Source organism: Rhyacophila brunnea, unplaced genomic scaffold (genome assembly GCF_057557595.1).
Source record: "Rhyacophila brunnea isolate RB1 unplaced genomic scaffold, BYU_Rbru_1.0 scaffold_1, whole genome shotgun sequence".
Lineage (NCBI taxonomy): Eukaryota > Metazoa > Arthropoda > Insecta > Trichoptera > Rhyacophilidae > Rhyacophila > Rhyacophila brunnea.
Window position 1 is genome coordinate 45952648 of NW_028232751.1, and position 27472 is coordinate 45980119.

The 27472-nt window shown below is 35.6% G+C and overlaps 1 protein-coding gene across 1 annotated transcript; it reads left to right on the forward strand.

Moving 5' to 3' along the window:
- Positions 1–27410, forward strand: ssp6 (PDZ domain-containing short spindle 6). The gene is made up of 4 exons (XM_085945187.1): positions 1–446; positions 21182–21325; positions 22735–22941; positions 24934–27410. The coding sequence occupies exons 1-4, from the start codon at positions 330–332 to the stop codon at positions 26473–26475; spliced, it is 2010 nt and encodes a 669-aa protein (XP_085801313.1). The 5' UTR covers positions 1–329; the 3' UTR covers positions 26476–27410.
- Positions 27411–27472: the final 62 nt, after the last annotated feature.

Genomic DNA, 27472 nt, shown 5'->3' on the forward strand with positions numbered 1-27472 from the left:
GACTCAATTTTCGTTTTTCACCAAGAACACACCGCTCCGAGCATATTGCTTTCAAATCTCAAAAATAATAATAAATTCACGCGCAAAGATATTCGTTTTGTTGCTGTTATTAAGTAGTCGGTTGACACCTAGAAAGATGTTATCGGGGTGTATTGTTACATCGCCGAAAATCCGCCTCGAACGAAAGGGATACATCGCCGTCCTGTAAGGGCGCAATCGATCAGCGCCGCGCGATGAAAAGAAACAAGTCCGGCGCCGCGACCGCGGAAATTATTATTATTCTTGAAATAATGACGTAATCTTAATTTTAATAGATTATTAATGACAAGATGGATTCGCCGAAGCTGAATGAGAAAGTGCACAGGATGTGTCCGTCGGTTGGAGGGGGCGCCACGAAGAGGCATGGCCACTCTGAACATGGAGACGACGACCTGGAAGCATCCTCCGTAAGAATCTATTCATTTTCATTTTATTCCATCTAACGATAAATCGACCGCGCAAATTTGTCGTAAACAAACGACACTTATATATTGTAGACAGACATGCGGTGTCCTTCATATTCCAAAGAGCGCTCGTGTTTTTCTGTCATTGTTTTCAACCGTCGATGAAAAGTAATTAACACGACAGTTCGTTCGCAACTGCACATATAATAACAACATTGCAAAGATACGGAATATTTTTAATTAAGTAGTGATTAAACTTGCTGAATACACTATTTATTGACAACGGAATTATAATAATGCTCAGTACCACCGTGAGTTTTCGTTATACATATTATTTATTCACTTTATGTTGTGGTGTCTATGTATCTATGATTTAAGTGCTTTATTGACAATATTATAATATAATTTACATTCATTATAGTAATTAATTTATAGTAAATGTGGTCTAACAATTACAATGTATTACTTACCACACAATAACATTTTAATGTGTAGATGTAGATAAATATTTTACCCTCCATACGCACTGAGATTTTTAATAATATAACTTATAACAAATACCAATTAATAATATTATGATTCTCTTACCATTTTTTTCATTTGATGTACATATTATATATAAACATGATGTATATATTTTTTTAAATGCACCGCATTCATTATTTTGATGTTGTGAAACGCAAAATAATATTTAAGTATAATGTTTTTCCATTGCAGTACTTCTTACGAGTCTCAATTTTCTCAGGGCTGTTGTGTATATTGTTTTTGCAGCCGCTATCTGCCAACAGTCACGAATGCCATTCGATTCATTCGTAATTATTATTTACCTAACCATATAATATTTAACTTGATACTCATTATATATAACTTGTACTAAAATTGTTTGGTGGAAAAATTGCCCGACGTAATATTGATTCGGCCCTCTACCGAAGCTATTAACAACGACATTGTTAAGGTAAAATGGCGTAATGTTAATTTTCAAATTAACAGGTGAAAATTTTGGAAAATAATAAATCGAATTCCCATCGTTCACTCACTTGCCCGACAAATTGAATGTAACTTGGTCACAAAATAATTTTAAGGGAAGTTAAAAATTACGTTCTAAATAACACTTTTTAATCAATGGATCATGACTCAAAAAGGTTGAGAAACCCTGTTCCAAATAATCTAATCCATATATTAAAACATTGGAGAGCAGCGTTGCAAACTTAGCGCTTTTCTTGCCAGATGTATCATTTTTTTAAATATAAGTAGATACATCTAGCTTGCAAAATACGCGTCTGGCATATGGTGTTAAATCTAGCGTTTTTCGACAACGCAAACAGCTTATATTTTCTCATAAAAAAGCTAGAATATTAATTACATCAATTTGTATGAAAATCAACATGCTGGCTTTGTGTACCTTATAATAACTTACCAATAAATTAAATGTAAAATTATTGGAAAATATAGAGTTTTTCTACCAACTAGCTTATTTTTAACCCTATCTGGAAAAAAATTGTCAGTGGCAGTGGCAGTATAATTACTGTGACTTTTTGTCCTTTTTTACACTTTAGAGTAAAATCCTTTATTCGATTCGATTTATTTTATTTTGCAAAACCAATTAAAACTGTGCCTACCTACTATATTTTTACTGACCCGGAGAAACAACCCTTCATCTTCGATCGTCACCAAGTTATTGGAAAGAACAGTAAAAAAATCCTCGAGTACGTTTCTGAAGAAATGGGCAAGAGAAGATTGAAATTATTATGGTCTCGTAATATGTGAATTGCCATAGATTTTTTTTTCAAAAATTGACGCGCAGAAAAGAAATCAATTCTTTCCTCTATTTACAATTTACATAAACAACATATTATTATGGCCGTTACTTTGTAAGCCACTGAATTGTTATATTGCACAGGGATATTGAACCTTTTTATACAAATTATATGCAAAAGCTTTTTTTTTGTCGCGTTTTAGGAAAATATTTTTTTTTAAAAAATGGCGGTTTTTACACAACTATAAATTTACTTTTATAATATTTTTTTCTAAATTTACTCAGAAAAAAATCTTTTTAGTGAGATATTTATTGTTTGTCTGATATCAATTTATGTATTCTCAGTTTTTAGTTAAGATTTTTTCAAGAAGCGATTTATAAGAGAAACCTACACATATTACAGTCGAATCATGTGTGTACTTTCACTTTGAAATAATTCATCGACAAAAAAAGCGGTTTGAGTATATTTATATTGAATTAAAATTCAACGATTCTTTTAAAACTACATTTTACAATAGTATTATATTTATTACATACATATTGTATATCAATAAAAATATTTTTCCAATTGTCACGTAGGTATGCATTTTGTTCGTAAGTCGATAGATAAATCAAGTCAGTATCTCCAAATGATGGGAATTTAAGAAAAAATCAGTAGATTGATTTAATTAAATGAACTAAAAACCTGCGAATCCCATTCAAAATTGAAAGTAGACTTCGACTTTTATATCGAGACGTACACGTCACTGCGGCCGTTTCTGGAACTAAGGCCGTTGCAATACCGTCTGGATGTAAAATGCGCGTGACGTAATACTGTCATCGCATACAACGCCATAACGTTACACTCCCCCCCCCCCATATGCAAAAAGTATTTGCGAAAGTCACATTTTGAGATAATGACATTGACTTAAGAATTTTTTCAATAATGCGGATGAATCTTTTGATTTATGGTATAAGCAAAAAACAGAATATTTTCAATTGATACTATGTTTTGCTTATGAATCCCGTTATAATGTCTCCTTGTTTAGAATAACTACCGTTTTCGTGAAAAAAAACGAAAAACAATATGTCGATTTTTATACCTACTGAAATAAATTTTATAGGTACTGCTTTTGACTTTATGTCAAATGGTTCAGAATTTCACGCAGAGCATTATCTGTACACTAACACTGTCGTCTGACACTGCCCTTTCCCTTAAGGGGGCAGCGTAGATGTCAATATAATTAGAACCTGGACAGTACCCGCGTGTCGTACAAAAATTTTCAGCGTGGCACTCGGTGTCACGCGTTTTATAGGTTCTCCGTCCCTGATCCCAGCGTTATCAGTCACTATCATAATAACGTGACCAAAGGACTATCTTGTAATTTTACAGTTGTAATAAATGAATAAATTAGGAACATTGGTTACCTACCTACCTTGAAATTGAATAATTACATGGTAGATATTAAATTAATTTATAACATGCGATAATAAATTTATTTTTCCAGTGCAAGAAAGACGAGATTTAACATATTGCTTTTATTTATTATACACAATGTTTAAATAATTTATTAGATACTTTTTCTTATTTCAAAATGCTGTTCGCGGAAAAATTAGCGCTTATTTCTGACGGATGACGATTTAAAAAAATAATAATTTCAGAATTTAAAAGAACTTTACTCTTTGAATAAATAAAAGAAAAATCCACAGTAGTTGTCGCTCATATTGCCATTGTGATTGTAAAGTTTCAATATCACAATGAGTAGCTAATAGTTTCTGTCCACGCGTGCAATTTTATTGCCTTCACTGATCAATTCGACACGCAAAACGCAATCTGAAAACTTTCAGTCAAATATTATTTTTGGCTCTACAACCTTTGACGTAATATATTTGACCCTTTTAGCAATTTTATCCATTCTGGATAATCCAGCGTCGTCGCTTTATAATCATGTTGGTCGAGCTTATTGAAATATCCTGTAGCGCAATTAAGCAGGGTCACCTCGTCCATTCGTCGCTATAGGATTTGTTTCCCGAATAGACCAAATGTCAATTTTACAGGAGACGAAAAACAAATTTCATTGTCGTATATTTAAATATCAGTAGATGTATCAATCATTCTTTCTACATTGTATGATTGCAACATTATCTAAGAATAGATTCCAAGAATAATATACTGGTATAAATCATTAAATGCACAGAAAATGCGTTTTATTTACAAGTACTCACTGTGGATATTCGGGAATTTTTTAGCGCTCTCTCAGAATAATGGATATTCGGGACAAAACAAGGACATTCGGGATTTAAGACCGTAGCGTATTGCTGCACGGCCCACGGATTACTGAGTGGTCAAAAAGTACGCGCGTCAAATGTTATTTTTATTTACACGATAATTGTTAATAATTACTTCTACTATTTAAATACTTAATGATCATAATTACCCAAGTTCGTATGTAATAATAACATGCGGCAATCGCTTTTTCGGGTTTTTTCGGATTAAGTAATAAAATAGTTTTTAAGTAATTAACTATTTTTTTATTGAACGAATAATTCACAAGTTTTAAGAATGTACCATTCTAATAATTGAATATACATCATTTTTAAAATCACTTCTGAGAAAATATATTATAACCAATAGAAAATATATTTTTGAAAAAAGTAAGACACCCGGCAGGAATCGACCCTGCATCTCCTGGGTTTACGCCCCAGTCCACGAATTATCCAATATGCTATGAGGTGACATACTTATGACGACAAACTTTAACTATTAGCCTTTTAATACCTGCTCATCAGCACTCTTCAAAATCAAGCAACTATCGGCGATCGGTTTTTGTTTATTAAATAAAAGTAGGTATCTACTACTTCAATTACTAACCGACGTCACAGATTTCTCCAATATTTTATGATGGTACTAACTCGTACTGGCTAACAAGTTTATATTAATACTTTTTCCAAAAAAAAAATCTATGTATATATATCTGTATATTATTATATCTATATATTTCTATTATTAACAATTAAACTTATTACAAACCACCAAATAATATTATATATTTACTATTGTAAGGAATAACAACACAAAATAATAGCATGTATAAATTAATTACCATTGGCTGCTAATATTAGATAGGTACCAATATCCAAGTATATAATATTCACCAAATAAATAGTTACTAACATACATATTAAATTAAATTAACTATCAGCGCATTCAAAAATAAATAATAGCATCGCCTTTATTTTCATAGAAATACTTAGATTAAAAGTAAAATAAAGACAAACAATGTTTGATTAATAATAATTTGAAATAATAATTATTTTTTACGTCATAGTAGTTTCCGGGTCACACTGTAGAATTCATATAACCGTTGGGATTTTGTGTCATTTATCAAAACAAAATGCAGTTATTTAGGTTAAATTACTCACTTCCATAACTCTACTGTAAGTTCAGGACGAACTGGTGATGTATCAGCTATGAATGATCTCTTCAAATTTGATGAATTCACTATTAAAACAATAGTAACTTTAAAAACAATATCAATAAGACGAAATTTGAAAGAGGACTACGGACGGCCAAAAAATATGAAAGTGGGCGTGATTGTTTTAGAGCTAGACAGAGTGAATGTGGGAGCGAGATGCACGGCGTCAGGGCGGTTTGATTGGCTAAAAGTCATATTCGGGAAATAAAAACTCAGCCAGAGATATTTTTCGACCGAAATTAACTTGGATATTCAGGTACGCATAGTTGGACATTCGGGAGAACACCACGGAGTAATTTTAACTTAACATGGCGTATTCGGGTTTTTTAAAAAAATATCTCTGTTCCTAGATAAAAATATATTGTTTTTATAAATGATTTCGGTAGAGTTCGATAAAAGAAATCGAGCTGCATTAAAATGTCGATTTCGACAAAAATGGATATTCGGGAAACAAATCCTATAGCGACGCATTGTCATCAAAATGAAAATTGCGCAAGGGCGCGACCGCATTGGGCATAGCCCTTCCGTGCTATTTACTACAGTCATCACCACTGATATAATATTATATAAAATAATATTTTTCATTGGCGACACTAAGTGTCGCCAATGAAAAATATTATTCTTGTTTCCAATATGGCCTACAATCTATGTATAAATTGTTCCACCGATAAAAAGGTTATGCATCACTTAATATTATATTATGGATATTAAGGCTATACCTCAGTTGCGGCATGGTCTATAAAGATCGTCGCTAGGCGATGCGCGGATTTCGGGTCGCGGGTGTAAATGACGCATGCCGACCGAAATATAATTTGTCATATAAATCCAACATGCGTCCATTTAATGTTCTGTTTATTGTTCCATTAGTAATTAAATAAGCGATCACCCGCAGTGCGCTTCGGCGACTCTGCTATAAGGTTTTATCGAGAGGTGACCTACTTGGGGGTCGTTCTGGACGAGAAGCAGACCTTATTGAAGCATGCTAAAGTAATTGTGGCTAAGGCCAACTCAACCTATCAGAAGGTTGCTCGCCTGGCGGGCAACAATTGGGGCCTAAAGCCTCGGGCCCTGAGAATCGCCTACGAGGCTATATTCATGGGCATCGCTGGCTATGCCTCCAGCGTGTGGCACACCAAAGCCTCGCTGACAATTGTGAAGAAGGCTCTGCTTAGCGGACAGAGGGCTGCTCTGATTGGCCTTACTAAGGCCTATAGGACCACATCTTCGGATGCCCTGGCGGTCCTTGCGGGGGTCTTTCCCCTCGACTTGCACGTTCAAATTAGAGGATCGATCACTCTCCTTATGAAGAGGATCAATACAACGCTCGCCGGTGTCCCTCTGACACCGTCATCGAGAGTGGAGGGCGTGAGCTACAGAAAGACTGTATCTGAGCTGGTCTATAAGACCGCATATGCGGCATGGCAGGCGAGATGGGTGGCCTCCTCTAAGGGCCGCCAGACATTTCTATACTTTCCAGATGTCTCGGTGAGACACATGACGAGGAGACTGGTGCCGACCCACTGGATTAGTCAATTCATGACTGGCCATGGAAACTTTGCGGCCAAACTGCAGGGGTTTGGTTTGACAGGACATGGGTCGGGTTGCTCATGTGGATACGACCAGCAGGACGCAGAGCACGTCTTGTGGGACTGTCCACTTATGGGCCCCGAACGAGCGGAATTGTTTGCCCGGGTCCGACCCCATTCGGGCCCAATAGGACACGCGGACATGGTGGCAACCGAGGCCAATTTTGCGGCCTTTACTAAATTCGCCAGGCGTACGGAGGGCGGGACACTCTCGACTCCCCTTGCGACTCTTCAAATTAAAGTCACTCTGATAGTTGCCATATAAATTAACATCATGCATTCGCACTTCGGTGCAAGGTTGCATCACCAGTCCCGTGCGGCTCTGCTCGGGACAAAATGAGGGCTTAAATTCTTTGATCTGGCACACGTAAGGGTTATGTTAGCCGGCCGCGTATGACGTGGCTGCATATACATAACGGGAGCGGAGGTGGGAATTTTACACACCATGTTCTATTAGTAACAATAATAATATATTCATTGACATTTTTCTTTTTAAAGTAAATGGGTAACGTTTTTAGTCATCTTTACACGATTTAAGAATTAATACCCCCGTCGCCATCACGAAACAAATTGACGTATTCACACCCTCGACGTTCGATCTCCGACTGAAAGCGAGTCCAAAATTTCGTCGCGCCTATAGGTAGTTGAAAATTATTTGCCGTTTCACTGAAGTATCGCCTTAACAACGGACGAGTTTTAATGTTTCCCATTAGTCATCGGAATAATGCGTCTACAAAATTGACATTTAAATATGTACAGTATGGTTTTAATAGGTTTGGCTAACACCCAATTCTCCAAAAAAAATATCTGCTAAGAATATACATGCTTCTTTCACGTACGCCTGACTTTTGACATGCAGGCCAGAGGCTACCCGTGAGATAATAGTTGTACACCGGCTTTGATGCCCACGGATCATGACTGATTCGTGGAGCATATATTAGTTTTAGTAAAAATATTTACATACATTTAAACAGGGCTTTTTTTTGAAAAATAAAAGTGCCGGAAGTCACTTCTTGCCAAACTTCTTACCTACTAAAGAAAATTATGTTCAAATATCATTTAAAGTAACTTTTCTTATGCCACGAAGCGCACGAAAAACTTAAAAACAAACATTAATAGAAATAAACAACTAAAGTTGTTAAAACATCATATATTTGAATGTGAAAAAAGGTGCCGGAACGCCGTTCCACCGCGTTACATTACAAAAAAGCCCTGCATTTAGATGTGACGCATACATAGGCACTTAAAGAAAAAGGGGCGCCATTTTTGGAGCTCACGCGTATGCTAGGTGCTTGTGACACTTAGAGGCGCATTTCCCTAACGCAACATGAACCGATTCGTGAGAAAATATAAAAGGGGCCTCCGAAGAGTTAAAACCAGACACACATCTTTGACGGTAGATTCCGTAGTTTTATAGAGTCGTCGAGATTTATACATAAATATTCAGAGGTTTTTGAATAAATATGCCTTCGTTATTGTAATTCACATACTTCCGTTCTATTCGATTGTAAATATAAATTCATGAAAAGTATTTGCCAAATACTAAATTGGTAGGTATTATGCTGTACGGATGTACTTATGTAGTATGATGTGTAAGAAACTATTATTATATATATTATATAATTTAAACAAAATTTTAATTTGTTTCAATGCATGGATTTATTTGAACATTTATAAGTATTAGATTCTTCATTTTTAATCGTGTGAGGCCTCATAATTAGTCAAGGCGTCGGGCCTTTACGTCACTAAAGGGTCTAGGACGATTTGGCACCGCGAACTGGCCTCCGCCGATTGGCCTCCGGTAATTGGCCGCCGGTACAATCGGACGCCGGCCCAATTGGACGCCGACCCAATTCGACGCCGACCCAACTGGCCTCCGGGAGATTGGACGCCGCACAGTTGAATTAAATGCGCAAAGGAATAGACGTACGTTACGATTTGTTGGAGTAAATAAGCAAGTCAGTTTATTATGCTTCTATCTTCTCAGTAGGTGTACCTTATACATTTCGCGCTTGACACATTTTTAATATAGATTGAGAAAAATTATTATGCCTGATGATGTTTATTAAAAGAAAATAATTCTTCCCTCGCTAAAACTTAAAGATGTGCATAATCAATTAATTTATTGTCTATACATGGGTACTTATTTATATTTACAACAAATATTAAAAATAATGTTAGATGTAAGAATGAAAATTACATTATATTTCAGCGTTTTATCGACTTAATATTATAATAAAGCTTAAACATGTATATTATTATGCATAAATGCGTATTTTAAGATACGAGTAGTATGAAATTACAAACAAAATATTAAGTAAGTTATCTGCTAAGTATAAATGTTTTAGTAGTTTGATTGATAAACTACTTAGGTACTAGGTATCCCGAAAGCCTAAATCCCGAAAGCCGAAATCCCGAATATCGAAATCCCGAACGCTGAAATCCCGAATGGCCGGAATCCCGAAGACCGAAATCCCGAAAAATAAAAAAAATACAAACATCAATAATTGCGCAATTTTTGCAAGAGACACAAAAACCCATTTTTTGTGGAAATATAAAAAAATGTAAAATACAAACATCAATAATTGCGCAATCGTGAATTGCGCAATTTTTGTAAGATGCACAAAATCCATTCGTTCTACAAAATGGTCTCTCCTGAAAAAAAATGCGCAATCAGAAAAACCCATTTTCCGAAAAAATGGGATTTGTCTCTCTTACAAAAATTGCGCTCACGATTGCGCAATTATTGATGTTTGTATTTTACATTTTTTATATTTCCACAAAAAATGGGTTTTTGTCTCCCTTGCAAAATTTCCGCAATTATTGATGTTTGTATTTTTTCATTTTTCGGGATTTCGGCCATTCGGGATTTCAGCATTCGGGATTTCGGCCTTCGGGATTTCGTCCGGCACCCAGTACCTAAGTAGTCGATAAAACGCTGAAATATAATGTAATTTTCATTCTTACATCTAACATTATTTTTAATTTTTGTTGTAAATATAAATAAGTACCCATGTATAGACAATAAATTAATTGATTATGCACATCTTTAAGTTTTAGCGAGGGAAGAATTATTTTCTTTTAATAAACATCATCAGGCATAATAATTTTTCTCAATCTATATTAAAAATGTGTCAACCTCGAAATGTATAAGGTACACCTACTGAGAAGATAGAAGCATAATAAACTGACTTGCTTATTTACTCCAACAAATCGTAACGTACGTCTATTCCTTTGCGCATTTAATTCAACTGTGCGGCGTCCAATCTCCCGGAGGCCAGTTGGGTCGGTGTCGAATTGGGTCGGCGTCCAATTGGGCCGGCGTCCGATTGTACCGGCGGCCAATTACCGGAGGCCAATCGGCGGAGGCCAGTTCGCGGTGCCAAATCGTCCCATTCCCGTCACTAAACGCGCCACTGGTGACAATTCTAAAGAACGCTCCGAAGGCAGAAGCGATCATTCTTCGTGAACGAGATCGAAGAAAAGAAAATTTCGAAGAAGAACATTTAATGTTCCCTGTGACTCGAGTGACCTAATCAATCAGAACGAGACATGACATGTAATTGACGCGAAGACTTTCGTGAACATTTAAATGCATTATTTCCAGGAAACTCTGAAATAATGGGAACTGAAATACCTAACTGGTAAGGAGAAGCTGGCAACCAACCTCGACTGAGGAAGAATACAAGATAAATTTTAACACGTGTCAAGAATACGTCATACGTCGAATACTAACAATTGCTCTCAGTTTATGCATCGACGCTTATTTAATATTGGTGTATTACACACACTATAATACGTGGTTCTTTTCGTAGGACACTCACACATTCAAAAACCTGCGTCAAAATGTACTGTATTGGTATATAGCCTGTCGGAATTCTATTTATTAGGTATATGTTCTGTGATTATTTCCCATTCGGATTATAGAGACAAGAAAAAGATATTAACTGCATTAGTACTTAATACGAAAAATGCCGTTTTGTATTCCTTTCAATAGTATAAGTTTACGTTTTTTTAATTAAATTAGATAGCTACATCTTACCATTGATAGGTATCTAATATCAGCTATTTTAAAGTACAGTGTTTATTCGGAAGATTTATTCCGTCGTTGATAATTTAATGAACGGTATTGATAAAGATATTTTTTTACAAATGCCATATTATTTGCATAGTGTTTATATCGTTTGTATTTTTGGATCGGTCGACCTCATTGATGGCCGAAAATTAGTTGCTATGTCGAGGCCGTCTCGAGATAAACTCAATACATAACATTATGCCGTAGGACAATAATTATTTCACGCGCGGACACATGCACAAATATATCGAGGGTGCTAAGCCAAAGGGCACTGGGATTCTATGGCGAAAACGACATAACTATTAGATTATTTAGAATAATAATACCATCTTCAGTATCCCAAAAGTGTCACCGATAAATATTACGTGTCAAATTGAACTCACACTATAAGTAACATATTTGATCTGATCGACCAGATCTGGAAACCTTTAAAACAAACTCTCACTTGCAATAATTATTAGACATATTTCTGAAAACACACTTACTTATAACATTGTGAGAAGATTCAATATTTGAGAGACAATTGATTTAAAAATCTGTGTGTGTACTTATGTACGCGCGTTAGAAGTTATACTTCTTTGGCGTAACAAAACAAAAATAACAAAACAATAAAACGTTAGTAGAAAATACGATAAAAGATATTTATTACAATCAATAAAGTTTTGATTAAAAAGCGTAGTTAATCAAATTAGAATGATAATAATATGTATTTATACACAGTTATTGTTGTTGTATTGTTAAATAAAATTATTACTTATAAATAATTTGAAAATGGTAATATTTATTATGTAATATTATTTCTAATCTATTTCCCATGATGGCATCTTTGAAAATTGTAAACATCATCTGATGTTTACGACGTTTAGTAAGAAAATTTGAATAGCGGACTAGACTCCAGTGTTACCATATCGGGAAAAATCACGGGCTCTAAAAATCGCTTATTCGCTAATCGCAGAGACATTCAATTGTATTAATTATGTTTTTATCTCTCTTCTTGTGCCATACCCTAGCGGAGGTCGGCCACCATCAAGGCGATCTTAGCTTTGTCGTCTGCTAACCGAAACAATTCAGTGGAGCTGCACTCGTACCAATCACGGATGTTCTTAAGCCACGAAATGCGTCGCCGTCCTCTGCTACGCTTGCCGTTGATCTTTCCTTGAATGACAAGTTGGGGAATGCTGTACATTTTGTCCTCACATAATGTGGCCGAGGTACTGTAGTTTCCTGGTTTTGATACTACGTAGAACTTCTCGGTCCTTCCCCATTCGATTGAGAACTTCAATTTTGTCACCCGGTCAGTCCGAGGAATTTTAAAGATGCGTCTATACAGCCACATCTCGAAAGCTTCAAATCTCCGTGACATCTCTTGGTTTAACGTCCATACTTCCATACCATAGAAAATAAATTGAGAGAACATAACAACGTACCATACGCAGTCTCAGACCTAGGTTAAGGTGTCGATTGCTAAGGAGGCGTCTCATTTTGAGAAAGGCGCTCCTTGCGATCTCAATTCTAGTTTTTATTTCCTGAGACTGGTCCCATATACAATATTTCACGGTGAAGTGAGATACGGCGATCTGCATACGTAGAAGTTTCCGGACACGGGATTTTATATATAATAATATAAACCCCGCGGTTGATGATGATTTTCTGATATCTTGTAGATATCAATAATTATTGCATATGTACTTAAAGTACATGAGCCAAGCTACCTTATTTTTTTAAGGGTAGATATTTAGAAGGATCTTCGGAGTTGTATGTATATTACAAGAAAGATAGATACAATCTCGAACTTAAGATACCAATGCGTTGTATAGACTCACACGCGATTGTGGGCCATGTCACCGTTGAGGAGGCCATGCCACAGGAATGAAGGAAGACACCTATCCACCGAAGAGGCTTCTCTCTACAAGACAGCTTTCGGCCGCTACGGCAGCTATCTAGGGTAGGTTTGTATCGAAGTATTAGCACTATGTAAATTAGTTATAATTATTACAATGAGATAGACAGTTATGACTGTTATAATCGTTACAATATATTGTTATAATAAGTGCTAATACTTCGATACAAACCTACCCTAGATAGCTGCCGTAGCGGCCGAAAGCTTTCTTGTGTATAGAATAGATGCGCTGAAGGGGAAAAGATTATTGGTAGACCTGAATCGTAGTACAGATGACGATGAATTCACTTATCACGAGTTAATTGTTTGTAGTATCATGATTCATGAATCATGACTTAAGTAGGTACAGCGCTCGAAATGGATAATTTTGCGGATTGGAGCGTTTGATATTTTTCTGAAAATATTAATATATTTATCGAATTTTAAGTGTATTAGTAATATTATGTCCTACCAGCTAAGACGATTAAATTATTTTCCCACGAGGTGGGGCGATAATCTCGTGGATTTCATGAACCGCAGCTGCTTTCCGGTCCGCTTCACACTCTCTTTGGGTAGATACTTATCAACGGTAGAACTAGAGTGTGGTGGTTGGACTTCGTAGAAAAAGAAACAGCATCCCTGCGGATAAAGATATTGGAAAGAGCTTGCTCTAGATCAGAGGGGGGCAAACTGCGGCCCGCGGGCCGCATGTGGCCCGCCGGGTATTTTTTTGCGGCCCGCCATCATTAAGTGTTACTTCTGATTACGAATAACTTTTTTATAATTTAAAAAAAAAATATTGACAATAGATTAAAATTTGTTTAGCAATAGTACGCGATCCATTTTCAATAGATATTATTAGTGTCCGACAGAGCTACAACTTGAGATTATTGATCTGCAGTGTGATACTGATTTAAGAGAATTGCATCGCCGTGAAGAAATCTCCAAATTTTACAATGCCCTTAATTCAGATAAATTCGACCAACTTAAAGATTATGCAAGAAAAATGTTCGTTATTTTTGGATCAACCTATATATAAGAACAAACATTTTCGATCATGAACCTCAATAAAAATTCTTTACGATCAAATATCTCCGATGCCCATTTACAAGCAGTTTTGAGAATATAAACTACAAAATTAACACCTGAATTTTAAAAAATGTACATCAGTTTCATTCTTCTCATTAATTTTTTTGTAATGTTTATTTTTCGTGATAATAAATAGTGTATATCTAAAAATGATATTTTACTTGCGGCCCGCCGCTCATTTTGAATTCTTGAATTTGGCCCTCCATCCAAAAAGTTTGCCTCCCCCTGCTCTAGATAGTAAGGGGTGGAGATATTTTCGTGGAGGCAAGACTCACATTGAATCTTGGGGCTGATGATGAAATCATCTGTTGAATTACCTACACGTCTAGTTGATGATAGGTACATAGGACGTTCATTATATTATTAGTGTCTACCTTAGTATGAAGGAAAATAATGAGAAATATGTATGTATTTAATTAATAGATTCCACAAAAATTCATGTTTTGTTTTACCCTGGCCGTTCTGTTTTGTCATGTTCTGTTTTGTCACGTTCTGTTTTGTCACGTTCTGTTTTGTCCGGTTACAAAAAAAAAAAAAAACAGAAAAAGATTAATAGCGCCTGTACACGTGCATGGAATTACTGTCTGAAATCGTGCTTATTTTAACTGCCATGACAATAACTGTTTACACGTAATTTGCTGTCCAATCTCATTCTTCAAGAGTAAGCGAGGCGCGATGTTGTCATTTTATAGTAATATCTGACAGGTCGTATTGAAAATCTGAGTAGTTCATTTTTTTACCGGCACGTTCGCCACTATCGCTCTACTGCACAGACGCAGATCGAAAATAATCTTACGTTCGCGTTGAATTCGGAACCTTCCAAACTTGTTTGATTCATGCACGCAATCTTGCCAACTGCAGGATAATACATATTTCCAAATACATTTTCTTATTGTCTACAGTAAATCTATGCATGTGTAAACGGGGTATTGGGCTTATTCCGTCAGACGAGCACACCGTAAAATGGTCTGGGCCTGCTTTGAAAAAAATCTTTTTCTATTTTGGCCATTATAAACGCCCGCCATGAATTATCACTAGACAAACTCAGTTTTAAAGTCACATTGAATGTCACGTGTTAACAAACAAATGCTTCTGTAGAAATTATAAATTTTAATACAGCTATTATTTATTGTTCGGTCTGTTATGCACGATTTCTGATTTGGAAATGAATTTATTCTTATTTGGTGTCGCGGAAACGGCGACACCAAACGCGGATCCCGAATGTGAACATAATATACTCAACTTCTTGAATAATAATTCAGTTTTAATTTAAACGACCTGTAATGTTGCCTAACCTATAGTGGTTAATCCAGGGGCGCCTTAGGCAATTCTAAAAATATATTAGTTATTCTATATTATTTTAATTCACTTCGTTGATGCACTGATAGATTCAAATAATGCTTTGGTGACCGTTTTCTTTAACCAATAACAAGTGTAAAATGATTTCCCCTTGTCGTCTGGTAACCATTTGTCCTTTATTTGGAAATCTGTATTTTCGTGTAAATGTTGACAACCCATAAATTGCGCAGAGAAAAACGTCATACGCCTAATTAAATTTAAAAAAAACAACGTACCTATATGAAACCACGATATTTTTGAAATGTTTCAATTCAGATTGAGGATTCTCAATTTCTAATTTAGGGTTCTAGTTCACATTCCGAAATAATTAAGTATGTCTTAAGGGCTCGAATGAGTCGATGCTGAGTGAAAAATTTCAATTGGTAGCTCAAAAACCTTTTTAAAATGTGTCGTAAGTAAGTAGAGTAGGATGCTTCATAACTTTGCACTCCGGTTCTAGGATGAAAATGATATACTTAATAGATATATTCTGAAATATATTATTTAGATTATCTATTTATTTAATTATTACTACAAGTGAATATCATTATTGATCTAATTTTATGCGACGTAATCAAGCAAAGAGGCGTATCAGTTAGTAAAGTAAGTAACCAAATAAAATCGTCAAAATACGCCATTTATTTTATATGCAAAACTACCAACGCATATAATATAATTTTGTTTTTTTAACTATCATTTCAACGACACTAAAACATTCGGGAATCGCCATCAAATATTTTAATCAAAAGAACAAAAAACGCTTTTTTAAGTCTCTTCTCGATTTCGCTCATTTTGTCAGCCGCACGCAAAATCCGGATTGTGAGAAATTATAAGAAAACCTATGATGGTTTACGGCAGTGGTGCACAACGTATTTAAAAGAATGGCCAATTTATCCATTTTCTATTTTTTCAGGGGCCGCAGTGGATAAAATTGTTGAAAAATATTGATAATACTAGACGAGGCATTATTTTTAATTTAATAGTTACATATTAACTACTCCAATCACTCTCCACTCTTCATAACGTACATTTGAACTATAATAGAACTAAGTACTTATAAAGGAAATTAGAATTTTGTCGTATTCAATGAAAAATTTGGTGATCAAGTACTTGTTATTTTAGGCCGTCCATTTTGGGCTGTGGTTTGTGCATTGGTGATTTACGGTGTTCCTCTAAAACAGTGATCGCCAAGCGGTCGTTCGCGAGCTACCTGTAGCTCATGGCGACATTGGCGACAGCTCGCGTAGGATATTTTATCATATTTATAATTTGGCCTATCAAATTTTATTGCTCCCAAGAATTGAAAAAAAATGTGAAGGAAAGTGAACGCCATTCTTTTCACTAATTATTTTAACTTTACTCACACTGATTTCAAGATATTTTAAAATTATTATTTTGTTTATAAATAAATATTTAAAGTACGCATTTTATGTTTTATTGGCATTTTAACGCATTTTAAGTCAGATGTCCTAATATATTTTAAGTAATATAATAATACTATGTATGGTATGATCATGGCCATGGCCCTAACAAGGGGGGGGCTGACAGGGCTCTAGCGTGGGGACCCGAGCTGAGGGGGGGCCCCGGTTGGCGGATCGACCAAATAAATTAAATAAATACAAATCATAAATTTGTAAAAAAAGGTCGCCTGCGGCGCTATTTAACCTCAAAGATATTAACGTTTTAAAATAGTAGTTTTGCAATGAAATTTTTGATTGTTGTATGCCGACACACTGAATACCCTTAATTTTAGCTCGAAAATCATTTGCAAAACGCTACTATACAGCATCACACTGCATTTAACCTTAGTGATAGGTAGGGGGTTGCCAAATATCCTGGCCGGGGGGCCCCTTTCAGGATGTGGGGGCTGGCAGGGCTCTAGTTTAGGGGCCCGGCGTGGCGAGTCGATGAGATAAGTGATATAAACACACATCACAAATTCTCTCTAATAGTAAAAAAAGTCGGCGCTATTATTCTTCAATATTGTTATTATTTAAAACTATGTGGTTGTACGATTTAATTTTTAATTGTGTATCGATACTCGACAACTCCATAATTCAAATCGATATGTTAAAATATACAAAAAAAAACACTAAACATATACATATATATACTTATATATATGTTTAGTGTTTATATTAATTTTATCTACACATTAATTTTATCGCGTAAACCATTTGGTACACCTACTGTAGAGCGCATGGCCCCCACATCCTGAAGCGGGCCTCCAGGCTAGGATCCTTGACGGCCCCCTACCTATCGCTAACCTAATCGCGACTTTTTTTTACTATTCGAGAGAATTTGTAATGTGTGTTTAAATCACTTATATGGTCGATTCGCCACGCCGGGCCCTTCCTGAGCCCGGGCCCCCAGTCAGCTCCCCCTTTGTGGGGGTCATGGTAGAGCGTCACACTGCCTTTATCTTTAGCGATAGGTAGGGAGGCCTGCCAAAGATCCTAGCCTGGGGGCCCACTTCAGAATGTGGGGGCCATAGGTATGATAAAAATTGTAAAGAATGATTATGTATAAGTAGCTCATCAGACAATTCAATTTCTGAAAGTAGCTCACATCCTTATGAGTTTGGAGACCACTGCTCTAAAGTCTCAGTGGACGAAACCAATCTTGATTGTTTTATTAAATGATTAGATTAAAAAACTGCTAAGTACCTACCTTTACAATTTCATTCATTTATAATTTTGAAAATTAATGATCCTAAATAATTACCATAAAATGATTCATATAATATTATGAAGTTTGTGATAATATTACTTCTGTTACTATTTTTTTTTTTAAATCAGTCTAATTCTCTCATTCACTTTAGTGAAAAAGTCCGTTTATCGTAATTTTTTAACATCATTAATTTTCAAAATTAAAATAACGTATGTATTTCATAAATATTTTATTTGATCCACTTTGTAAAAATAATTGTAGTCCGCACTTAGAACTGAAATTATAAAATTAAATAATACATAAGCATGAAATTGCACATGGAAACATTTTGCTTGATCACACCATGGTACCTATTAGTAATCAAATCAGTCAAACTAAAAATAATAACAAAATAAAAACAAAAATAACGTGAAAGATGAGCATGGTGGTGTGCTACCTTAAACTCTATATTATTTCTTAGTTAGGTACTCTTCAACGCTCCCATATTACTCCTGGGGTTAGGGATTTCCCCTCAGGTTGCTCCAACACCCACAGAGTATGGTAGCACCGGTAGCACCCATTTTTAATGACATATAAAATATGAACTGCCGTCGAAAATCTGTGTAGACAACATGGCCGCGAAATTTACCTCCAAACACCTCAACAAAACAACACAAGAGCACTACACAAAATATTTAATTCTGACCATAAAGAAAATTAAAGACATAAATGGAGGAATATAATTAACTTCAGTTCACCTAAAAACGGTAATTGAGCATATTTTTCAATACTTACCACCTTAAATGCGAATATGTAAATGACTCAATGTAATTAACTCTCTCAACCACCTTGTACGAAAAAGCAAAGGCATGGTTATTAAAAAAAAAAGTTGAACAAAATTTGTCAAAAATTTCAATTCAATTTATTTATTTTTAACATATTGCGGACGTTACAAATTATAAATTTAAGACGTTCACAACATGACATATAGAAACAAAGAAATATACTTAAAACAGTAAGTGTTACATAAAAAAGAGATAGATAGTATGTTATTAAACAGTAGAAATATGTACATACAAAAATATTAATTAGATAGGTACAAGGAAGTACACCGGATGAGTTAAGCAGACCCTATTTTAAGAATTTATAAAACAACGTCCACCTATACTCATCCTCACGTAGGTGGAATATATCAACACCCGAAGCAATTTCGTTGAACATAGTTATCGCCCTCCCAATTGGCATTACCAGTGGCAGGTTGGTTCTGCACCTTGGGAGAATAAACAGCTGATGTTCTCTATTTCTAAGATAGTTATCAGGGACACACAGGTTAACACTGCCCAGAATGGCAGAGTTCTCATTTATACCACGTATAAGTCGAAAAAAATACGTAGCTAAATAAATATTTCTTCTAAATTGCAAACTGCAGTATGTAAGCATGCCTAAGAGAAAGTCAGTTGGATAAAGCCACGGATAGTATCCGTACAACCTCAAATAAAGGAGTCTCAAGAATTTCTTCTGAACCCTCTCCACCATAAGGCTATACTTCAACTGATGCGGTGCCCAAACAATAGACCCACTCTCAAGTCTGCTTCGAACTAAAGAATTAAATAAAAGTTTTAATACCGTAACATCCGAAAAGACCCGGGAAGTACGCATGACGAAGCCCAACATTTTAAGCGCTTTGTTACAAATGGTAACTATATGGCTAATAAATGTCAGTTTACTCTCAAACGTAATGCCAAGATCCCTTACAGATGATATTCGTGACAGAACTCTGCCATGCATCGAGTATGGAAAAACAACACTTTTGAGGCTCTGGTAAACGATAAAAGATTGCATTTATCAATATTGAATTCTAGTTTGTTACGCCTGCCCCAATCTAATATATTATCTACATCAAGTTGGAGCTGACGACAATCGTCCAAGGTGACAACTTCCAAAAAGAGTTTCAAGTCATCAGCGAACAACAAAAACATAGCATTTTTATTACCAATGCTATGTCATTTATAAAAATCGTGAACAGCAACGGCCCTAAGTTTGAGCCCTGAGGGACACCAGAAAATGTGTAAAAGGTCTGTAACTGATAAAGGCCGTACGACACGTATTGTTGACGGTTCCTAAAATAGCTCCCGAATAGCTTCAAAAATCGATCAGACAATCCAATAAGTTGTAGTTTTTCCATCAGGACATCGGCATATCCGCCATCCCTTCTTAATGATTTGATATAATCCCAAAACGATTTGGGATTTTCACGAATGCAATCTTCTACCGATTCCATATAAATGTTCGATAGGCCATTCGAACAGCTTGCCTCACTCTCAAGCGATAAAAGCTAAACATTTCATAGTCGCGTTGACCATGCTCAGCCTTCCAAGCTTTGTGATAGCAATGCTTGATCTGAATGTCCCCAATAATCTCTCGAGAAAACCACCTCGGGTATCGCCTTCCACCACGACATGGCGACCTCCTTGAAAAACATTCATCAAACACATTAGAAAAAAGAATTGTACCGCCTCATTTACATCACAAATCCCGAGCAACTCACTCCAATTCACTTCACTCATTAATGAGTAAAGTAACTTGAAGTTTCAAGTCATCGACTATTAGAGGTAAAAATATTCTAGGTGTTATTAATTGAGTTACCAAGGTTACTAATAACTCATTTTAGTTTGTGGAAATCCACTTTGGTATAGTAAGTATAAAATATTATTACTGTAAGTCAAAAAATTAAGATTAGTACAATGTGTCATGGAAAGGTGAAAAAAGGTTTTACGTGGTTATCAAAAATTATTGTGCCAAAGCTTAATATGCTTTAATACAAAAGTGCACAATTTGTTTGATTTTCCGAGCTATACCCGCCACGAGAAGTAAAGAAAAGTTTTTAAAAAATTTCTCTCTTTCTATCCAGTCCCAGATCTTGGAGCGGGTGAAATCGGACAGGATCGCTGTGACCAAACCAGAGGAGGACTGGAGAAGACGGACAATAATCGTTGAAAAGAAAAATGGGACATTCGGTTTCACACTACAGAGCTATGGCATCCACTACAAAAAGGTACAAAAACGCCCCTCTACTACAATAATTTTGATAAAATTTTCCAATACGTCTTGCAATTTTTATGCGACCCTTTTTTATTATTATTGCTGCTCATTTCTAATATTTTTTTGTGTCGTTTACTTATTATTTTAGTTTTGCTATAAAACACAAATTAATTATGTGTGCGTAAATGTTATTTGTTACTTTCAAATTAGTGTTGGCGGTTGCGTTTTATCTGCGTTGCCATCATGCTAGTCATTTATACCTAGAGTAGAATTTTTCAATCTTGCAATTGTTTCAGTGGCCGTGCGGAGTTTGGAAATTACTAATATTATCTTTTTCTTGTTTCTTTAAGTATTTTTTTACGCTTCGCTTACCTACTGAGGCAGCCTCGCATGTTTCAGGACTAAAAATACTACTCTACCTCTATAGTTTTTTAATTATTTGATAATATTATTGAATTTTGCGCATTGCTGTTATGCATTGAAATGTTAACAGGTATTTGTACATATTCAAGTATTTAATTAAGAATGTTGCATTCTTAAATGAGGCGACATACATTAATGGTCAAATCTAATTAAAAATACTTATACATTCTATTTGCAATTTCACACAATATGTAATAATCTATTACGTCTGAAACCTGGAAAATCATATGGACTAAATACTTAAAAACGGTAACTTATGGAAAGCGATTATTGAAAATAATTTTATAAATAAATGCTGTCCAATGTGTCCAATTTTATTTTGCCTACTTAGATTTATTGCAAAAAAATGTTTATCAGCTGTTGTTCGCATTTCGAAAACAATGGAAAAAAGAAAGTATCCTTAAAATCAAACAATTACATTTGTTTACCAGTTTAAATTATGAAATTGATATTTTAAAAATCGATATCTCAAAAGGAAAATCAATTATCATGTACATAGGTAACTAATTTGTAACAGTTGCAGTGTTCAAATCCTGTCTTCTTGCATCTTTATTATAAAAATATAAGGGAGAAAAGATAAATCAACAATATATTATGGTGACAGCTTGTCTAAAGAAAAAGAACATTAGCCTATTGTGACAGTTTCATTTTGTTTATAAATTATCACTTGATGTGCACTGTCAAAATTTAACCTTTCAGACAGTGCTATGACACATTATCATCAGCCCTAGGGGCCAGCGTCCCTAGGCCAGGTGCCTGTTTACGTATACAGGACATCACTGACTAAAGGGTACAACTTACATATGGAGTGTTTTTTGGCCTTTATATTTTTATAATGATTCTGAAGTAATTTAATATTATTCTTCTGCATTTCTTTGTCATTTACTGTTCCTATTATATTCCATTGGCTAAAATTTTACATTAAACTGTGTAGAAATGAAAACCAATAATCTTTAAAAAGAATTCGACCATTGTTGTTGCAATAATGTACTGTTTCAGGAACAAGAAATTGAAATGATCACGTACGTGGACTATGTGGAGTTTGATGGGCCGGCGTACCGAGCTGGCATGCGTGAGGGCGACGTGATCCTCTCCATCAATGGGACGGACATGGAGAAGTCAGACCACAAAACACTTGTCAATTTCATCAAACAATGTGACACCAGAATGAGAATGGTTGTTTTGTTCGAAGACTGTGTGCGGAAAGTAAGTATTTTTATCACCCTAACGTAAACTATCTTAACCACGGTTTAACATACCTAACTAATACAACGGAGACAGGGATCTTTCCGGAAATATGGAAGATGTCGAAGGTGACTCCAATTCATAAGAGTGGTACAGAGTCGTCAGTAGAAAACTACAGGCCGGTAGCTGTTCTCTCTGCACCAGCAAAAGTTCTGGAGATGATCATGCACAGCATGATTTCTCCAAACATTGAGTTATTTATAATGAATGAACAGCATGGATTTAGAGCAGGCCGATCAACGGAAACTAAACTGATGGTATTCACTGATTATGTGTCGTCAGTACTAGATAGATGCAGCCAGGTTGACTGTTCTTACAATGATTTCTCGAAGGCATTTGACAGAGTCGATCACGATATTCTAATGGAAAAACTCCAACTTATTGGATTGTCGGATCGATTTTTGAAGCTATTCGGGAGTTATTTTAGGAACCGTCAACAATACATTTCGTACGGCCTTTATCAGTCACAGACCTTTTACACATTTTCTGGTGTCCCCCAGGGCTCAAACTTGGGCCATTGCCATTTTTTATAAATGACATTGCATTGGTAATTAAAATTGCTATGTTTTTGTTGTTTGCTGACGACTTGAAACTCTTCATGGAAGTTGTCACCTTCGACGTTTGTCGTCAACTCCAACTTGATATAGATAATATATTAGATTGGGGCAGGCGTAACAAACTGGACTTCAATATTGATAAATGCAATGTTTTATCGTTTACTAAAGCCTCGCGAGTATTGTTTTTCCAGTACTCGATGCATGGCAGAGTTCTCTAGCGAATATCATTTGTAAGAGATCTTGGAATTACGTTTGACGGTAAACTGACGTTTAGTGGTCATATATATACAATTTGCTAAAAGGCGCTAAAGTTGTTGGAATTTGTCTTGCGTACTTCCGGGTCTTTTCGGATGTTACGGTACTAAAAATTCTCTATAACTCATTAGTTAGAAGCAGACTTGAGAGTGGGTCTATCGTTTGGGCCCCGCATCAGTTGAAGTACGGCCTTATGGTGGAGAGAGTCCAAAAGAAATTTTTAAGACTCCTTTACTTTCGGCTGTATGGATATTATCCATGGCTCTATCCGACTGATTTTCTCTTAGGGATGCTTACATACTGTAGCTTAAAATTTAGAAGGGATCTTTATTTAGCTACATATTTTTTCAGACTTATACGCGGCGTAAATGTGAACTCTGCCATTCTTGGTGGTGTTGGCTTGTGTGTCTCTGATAATTACCTTAGGAATCGAGGGCATCCGTTGTTTCTTCCTAACCTTCTACCTATATCACATATAGTTAATTATTATTATCGTTCTTATAGCTTCTAAAAAAATGCAAAATATATTAGTACTATGTAATTCAATATAACTCAACCATAGATAACTTAAAACCAAGCAGAAAATGTATGTTCAGCAACAAATAATACAGGTATCTAATAAAACCATAAAGCGCGATACGGAACCGTTGACGTTATGCAGCCGTTCTATTAAGAAAAACACATTACGTCAAGTTCTTTCTCTCTTCCTTTTAAAATTAGACGCCTACCTTAAGGACTTATGCGTTTAAAAATTAATAAATCTAAAAAATCATAACACCACTGCACATGGATGTACTGAAATATGACTATATTCTAAAACATTAGATCGAGATGTTTAAAAGAATACTATTTTATGTAATAAAAATACTTTATGCAGTCATCAAATGTTTAAAATAAATATAAAGGATAATAAGGCTTCAAAATTACGTTTCAGGAATGTCCAGGCGTATGCTCTGAAAATACCATAAAGTCTCCATTTTGACCTACATTGGGCACGTACGTCAAAATTAAAGTTAAAGTCTTGATCAATGAATTTACTTACATTTTTTTACATTGTATTTTGACAAAATTCAATCTCCCGCGCAATTTGTTTTATTTTAATATGTGTTTGTTGTAAATTACGATAAATTAAATATTTCAGGTGGAACTCCATATACGATACATCGAGCTACAGCGAATCATTCAAGACAAGATGACTGAACTGGAAAGATTATGCCTTAGAGAGAGAGAGATGCTAGATGGAAAGTGGAAGACACACAGTTTGCCTTCGCAACGGAAGAAAGCAAACGGTACAGAACCCTGTGAAACCACTCCATCTGAAGAAGATATTGTGACTTATTCTTACTGCAGGCCGACAGTGTCTACCGAAGACGTTGCGACCAAACACAAGCAATCTCAGATATTATTAACTTATCAGTATTTAGATCCTAACTACAGGACATATATCTTACAGCCTACTACCTCAAGAAGCGGTGATTATGTGGTAAGCCTCGGCCCTCCGAGAAGTAAAAGTGACCATCACCATTTTATTGTTAAGACACCCTGCACGGGACAAAGCATTAATATTACTTCTAGACATATTCCAAGCGGGAAAGTAGTACATCAAACAAACGGCATGCAAACGTCTACGAGTAACAAGCCCAATAAAAAAGGCTCGCATCATCATTCACATAGATGTAATCCGTGTTATCCTCCGCAGAATAATCAAGATAGTGCCAGTCTAGAAGCATATGATCTTGCCAGCCCGTGCTGCGATCCGCATTGCGTACCAAGTGCTAAAAGACGATCCAGACATCACAAACACCACGATAAAGAACACAGTCACCGAAAGAAAGAGAAACCTAGGTTGCCAGAAAGAGAAAGTAATAAACGCGAATCCTCATCTCAGACTAGATCTAAATCTCAATGTCAACCGAGTATTCAACACTCAACGGGCAAATATCGGTATTTGAATTTTGGAGCCGGTCTGGTAAGTCAGTGTAGTTTGCAATCTTGTACGTCTAGTGAGATGAGTGTAACAGTCCCCACGTGTGAGAGTTCAGTCACTAGCTATACAACATCTTTGAGTAGCGATACACTTTACTGGGATAATCCAAACGATACGCGGCATTCTAGGACGCCGCCTAAAGTTCAAAACTTAAATAATCACCATCATCAAGCATACCCACCTCAATGTAAGCCCAAATCTTGGGACAATTTAACGACTAAAGCATTCGGCGGATACGGGTTTGGTTATGGATATTCGGATGCTTCTAACAAACAGAGTGGTAACCCTAAAGGACATAGTAGAGCACACAGCACGAAAAGCGCCCAAGAACACCGGGCGTACAGACACTCAGCCAATGAAAAGCAGATCCAGCACGGTATGTATTTGCAGCACCACGGACACCATAGGTATACCCCTCCAACCAAATCAACAGAAAGTTTGTTGGTAGTATCAAAATATCATGATCCGACTATGTCTGACTCGAGTATCTCTTGCGAATGCTTAGATGTTGTATCACCAGATGGTACCTTAAAGGCTACAGCCAGATTCTTCCAGCAAAATCAGGGAGGCGTTATAATTAGTCCAACCGATCAGAGAAACACCGGTTACTATTCACAACACATACCCAGACCACAACTGCAAAATTTGAGAAATCATACACTTCCCTCTACGACGTCAGAAATCACGCGTTTATAAAAGATTCTGACACCGATGAATTCAATACAATAACGTCTTCATAATTATTGCTTTTATTACAATACTGAATATTTCTTATTCTTATGTTTAATATAAAGATAACACTCTTATAAGACCTTCACTTCAAGGATTAACATAACTAAATAGAGGGCAGAATATTTTTGTAATCGGTTAAATTAATTATTAATTCAATAAATAGTAATAATTCATAAAATATAATCATGAAAGTACTTACCAATATTTGACGATTTTTCAGTAGAATTTATTTTAGTCAAGCTTGAAGTTATACATAGAAATTATTCTTTCATAGAAAGCTTGTATTTATGGTGATTACATACATTTATTATTTATAATTAGCTTGTCGTTTTACATACGTTATACACCGTTTACACGTGCATGGATTTACCGCTGACAGTACGTATTATCGCGGCCATATAAATACGAAAATGCACTGTAAACACGTATTGTCATGCAAATTGCAAGATTGCATGCATGAATCAAAAAACTTCAGAAGCTTCTGAATTTTCATGCGACGGTTGAGATTTTTTCGATCTGCGGCAAGAAAATAAACTATACCGCACAGAGACTCATTTTGAGGTTACCCGATTTTTACGACCTGTCAAATAGTACCATAAAATGACAACATCGCGTCTCGCTTACTCTTCAAGAATGAGACTGGAGAGACAGTCATCACTGTTACGTGTAAACAGTTATTGTCACGATAGTTTAAAATACACACTATAAGTGCAAGTAAATCCATGCATGTGTACAGGCGCTATTATTTTATTAGGATAAGCTGTACATTATTCACAAAATGGCCACTGAAAAGATCATTAATAATAGGAACTGTACAGATACATGTTAGGGAAAAATGTAGACTTGATTAATCCATTGGTATAATTAATATAAGACAAACGAGTTGTAAATTGTTTATGAAAAAGGAAAATAACAATGAATATTTTAAGAAGCCTTGTTAAATTATATTATGATCATTATG

Bases quoted from the DNA above. Each gene is read 5' to 3' on its own strand.
- ssp6 (XM_085945187.1), top strand. From the start codon at position 330: ATGGATTCGCCGAAGCTGAATGAGAAAGTGCACAGGATGTGTCCGTCG. The intron at 21,326-22,734 runs GTACAAAAACGC...GTACTGTTTCAG, and splicing joins ATGGCATCCACTACAAAAAG to GAACAAGAAATTGAAATGAT. The intron at 22,942-24,933 runs GTAAGTATTTTT...TAAATATTTCAG, and splicing joins TCGAAGACTGTGTGCGGAAA to GTGGAACTCCATATACGATA.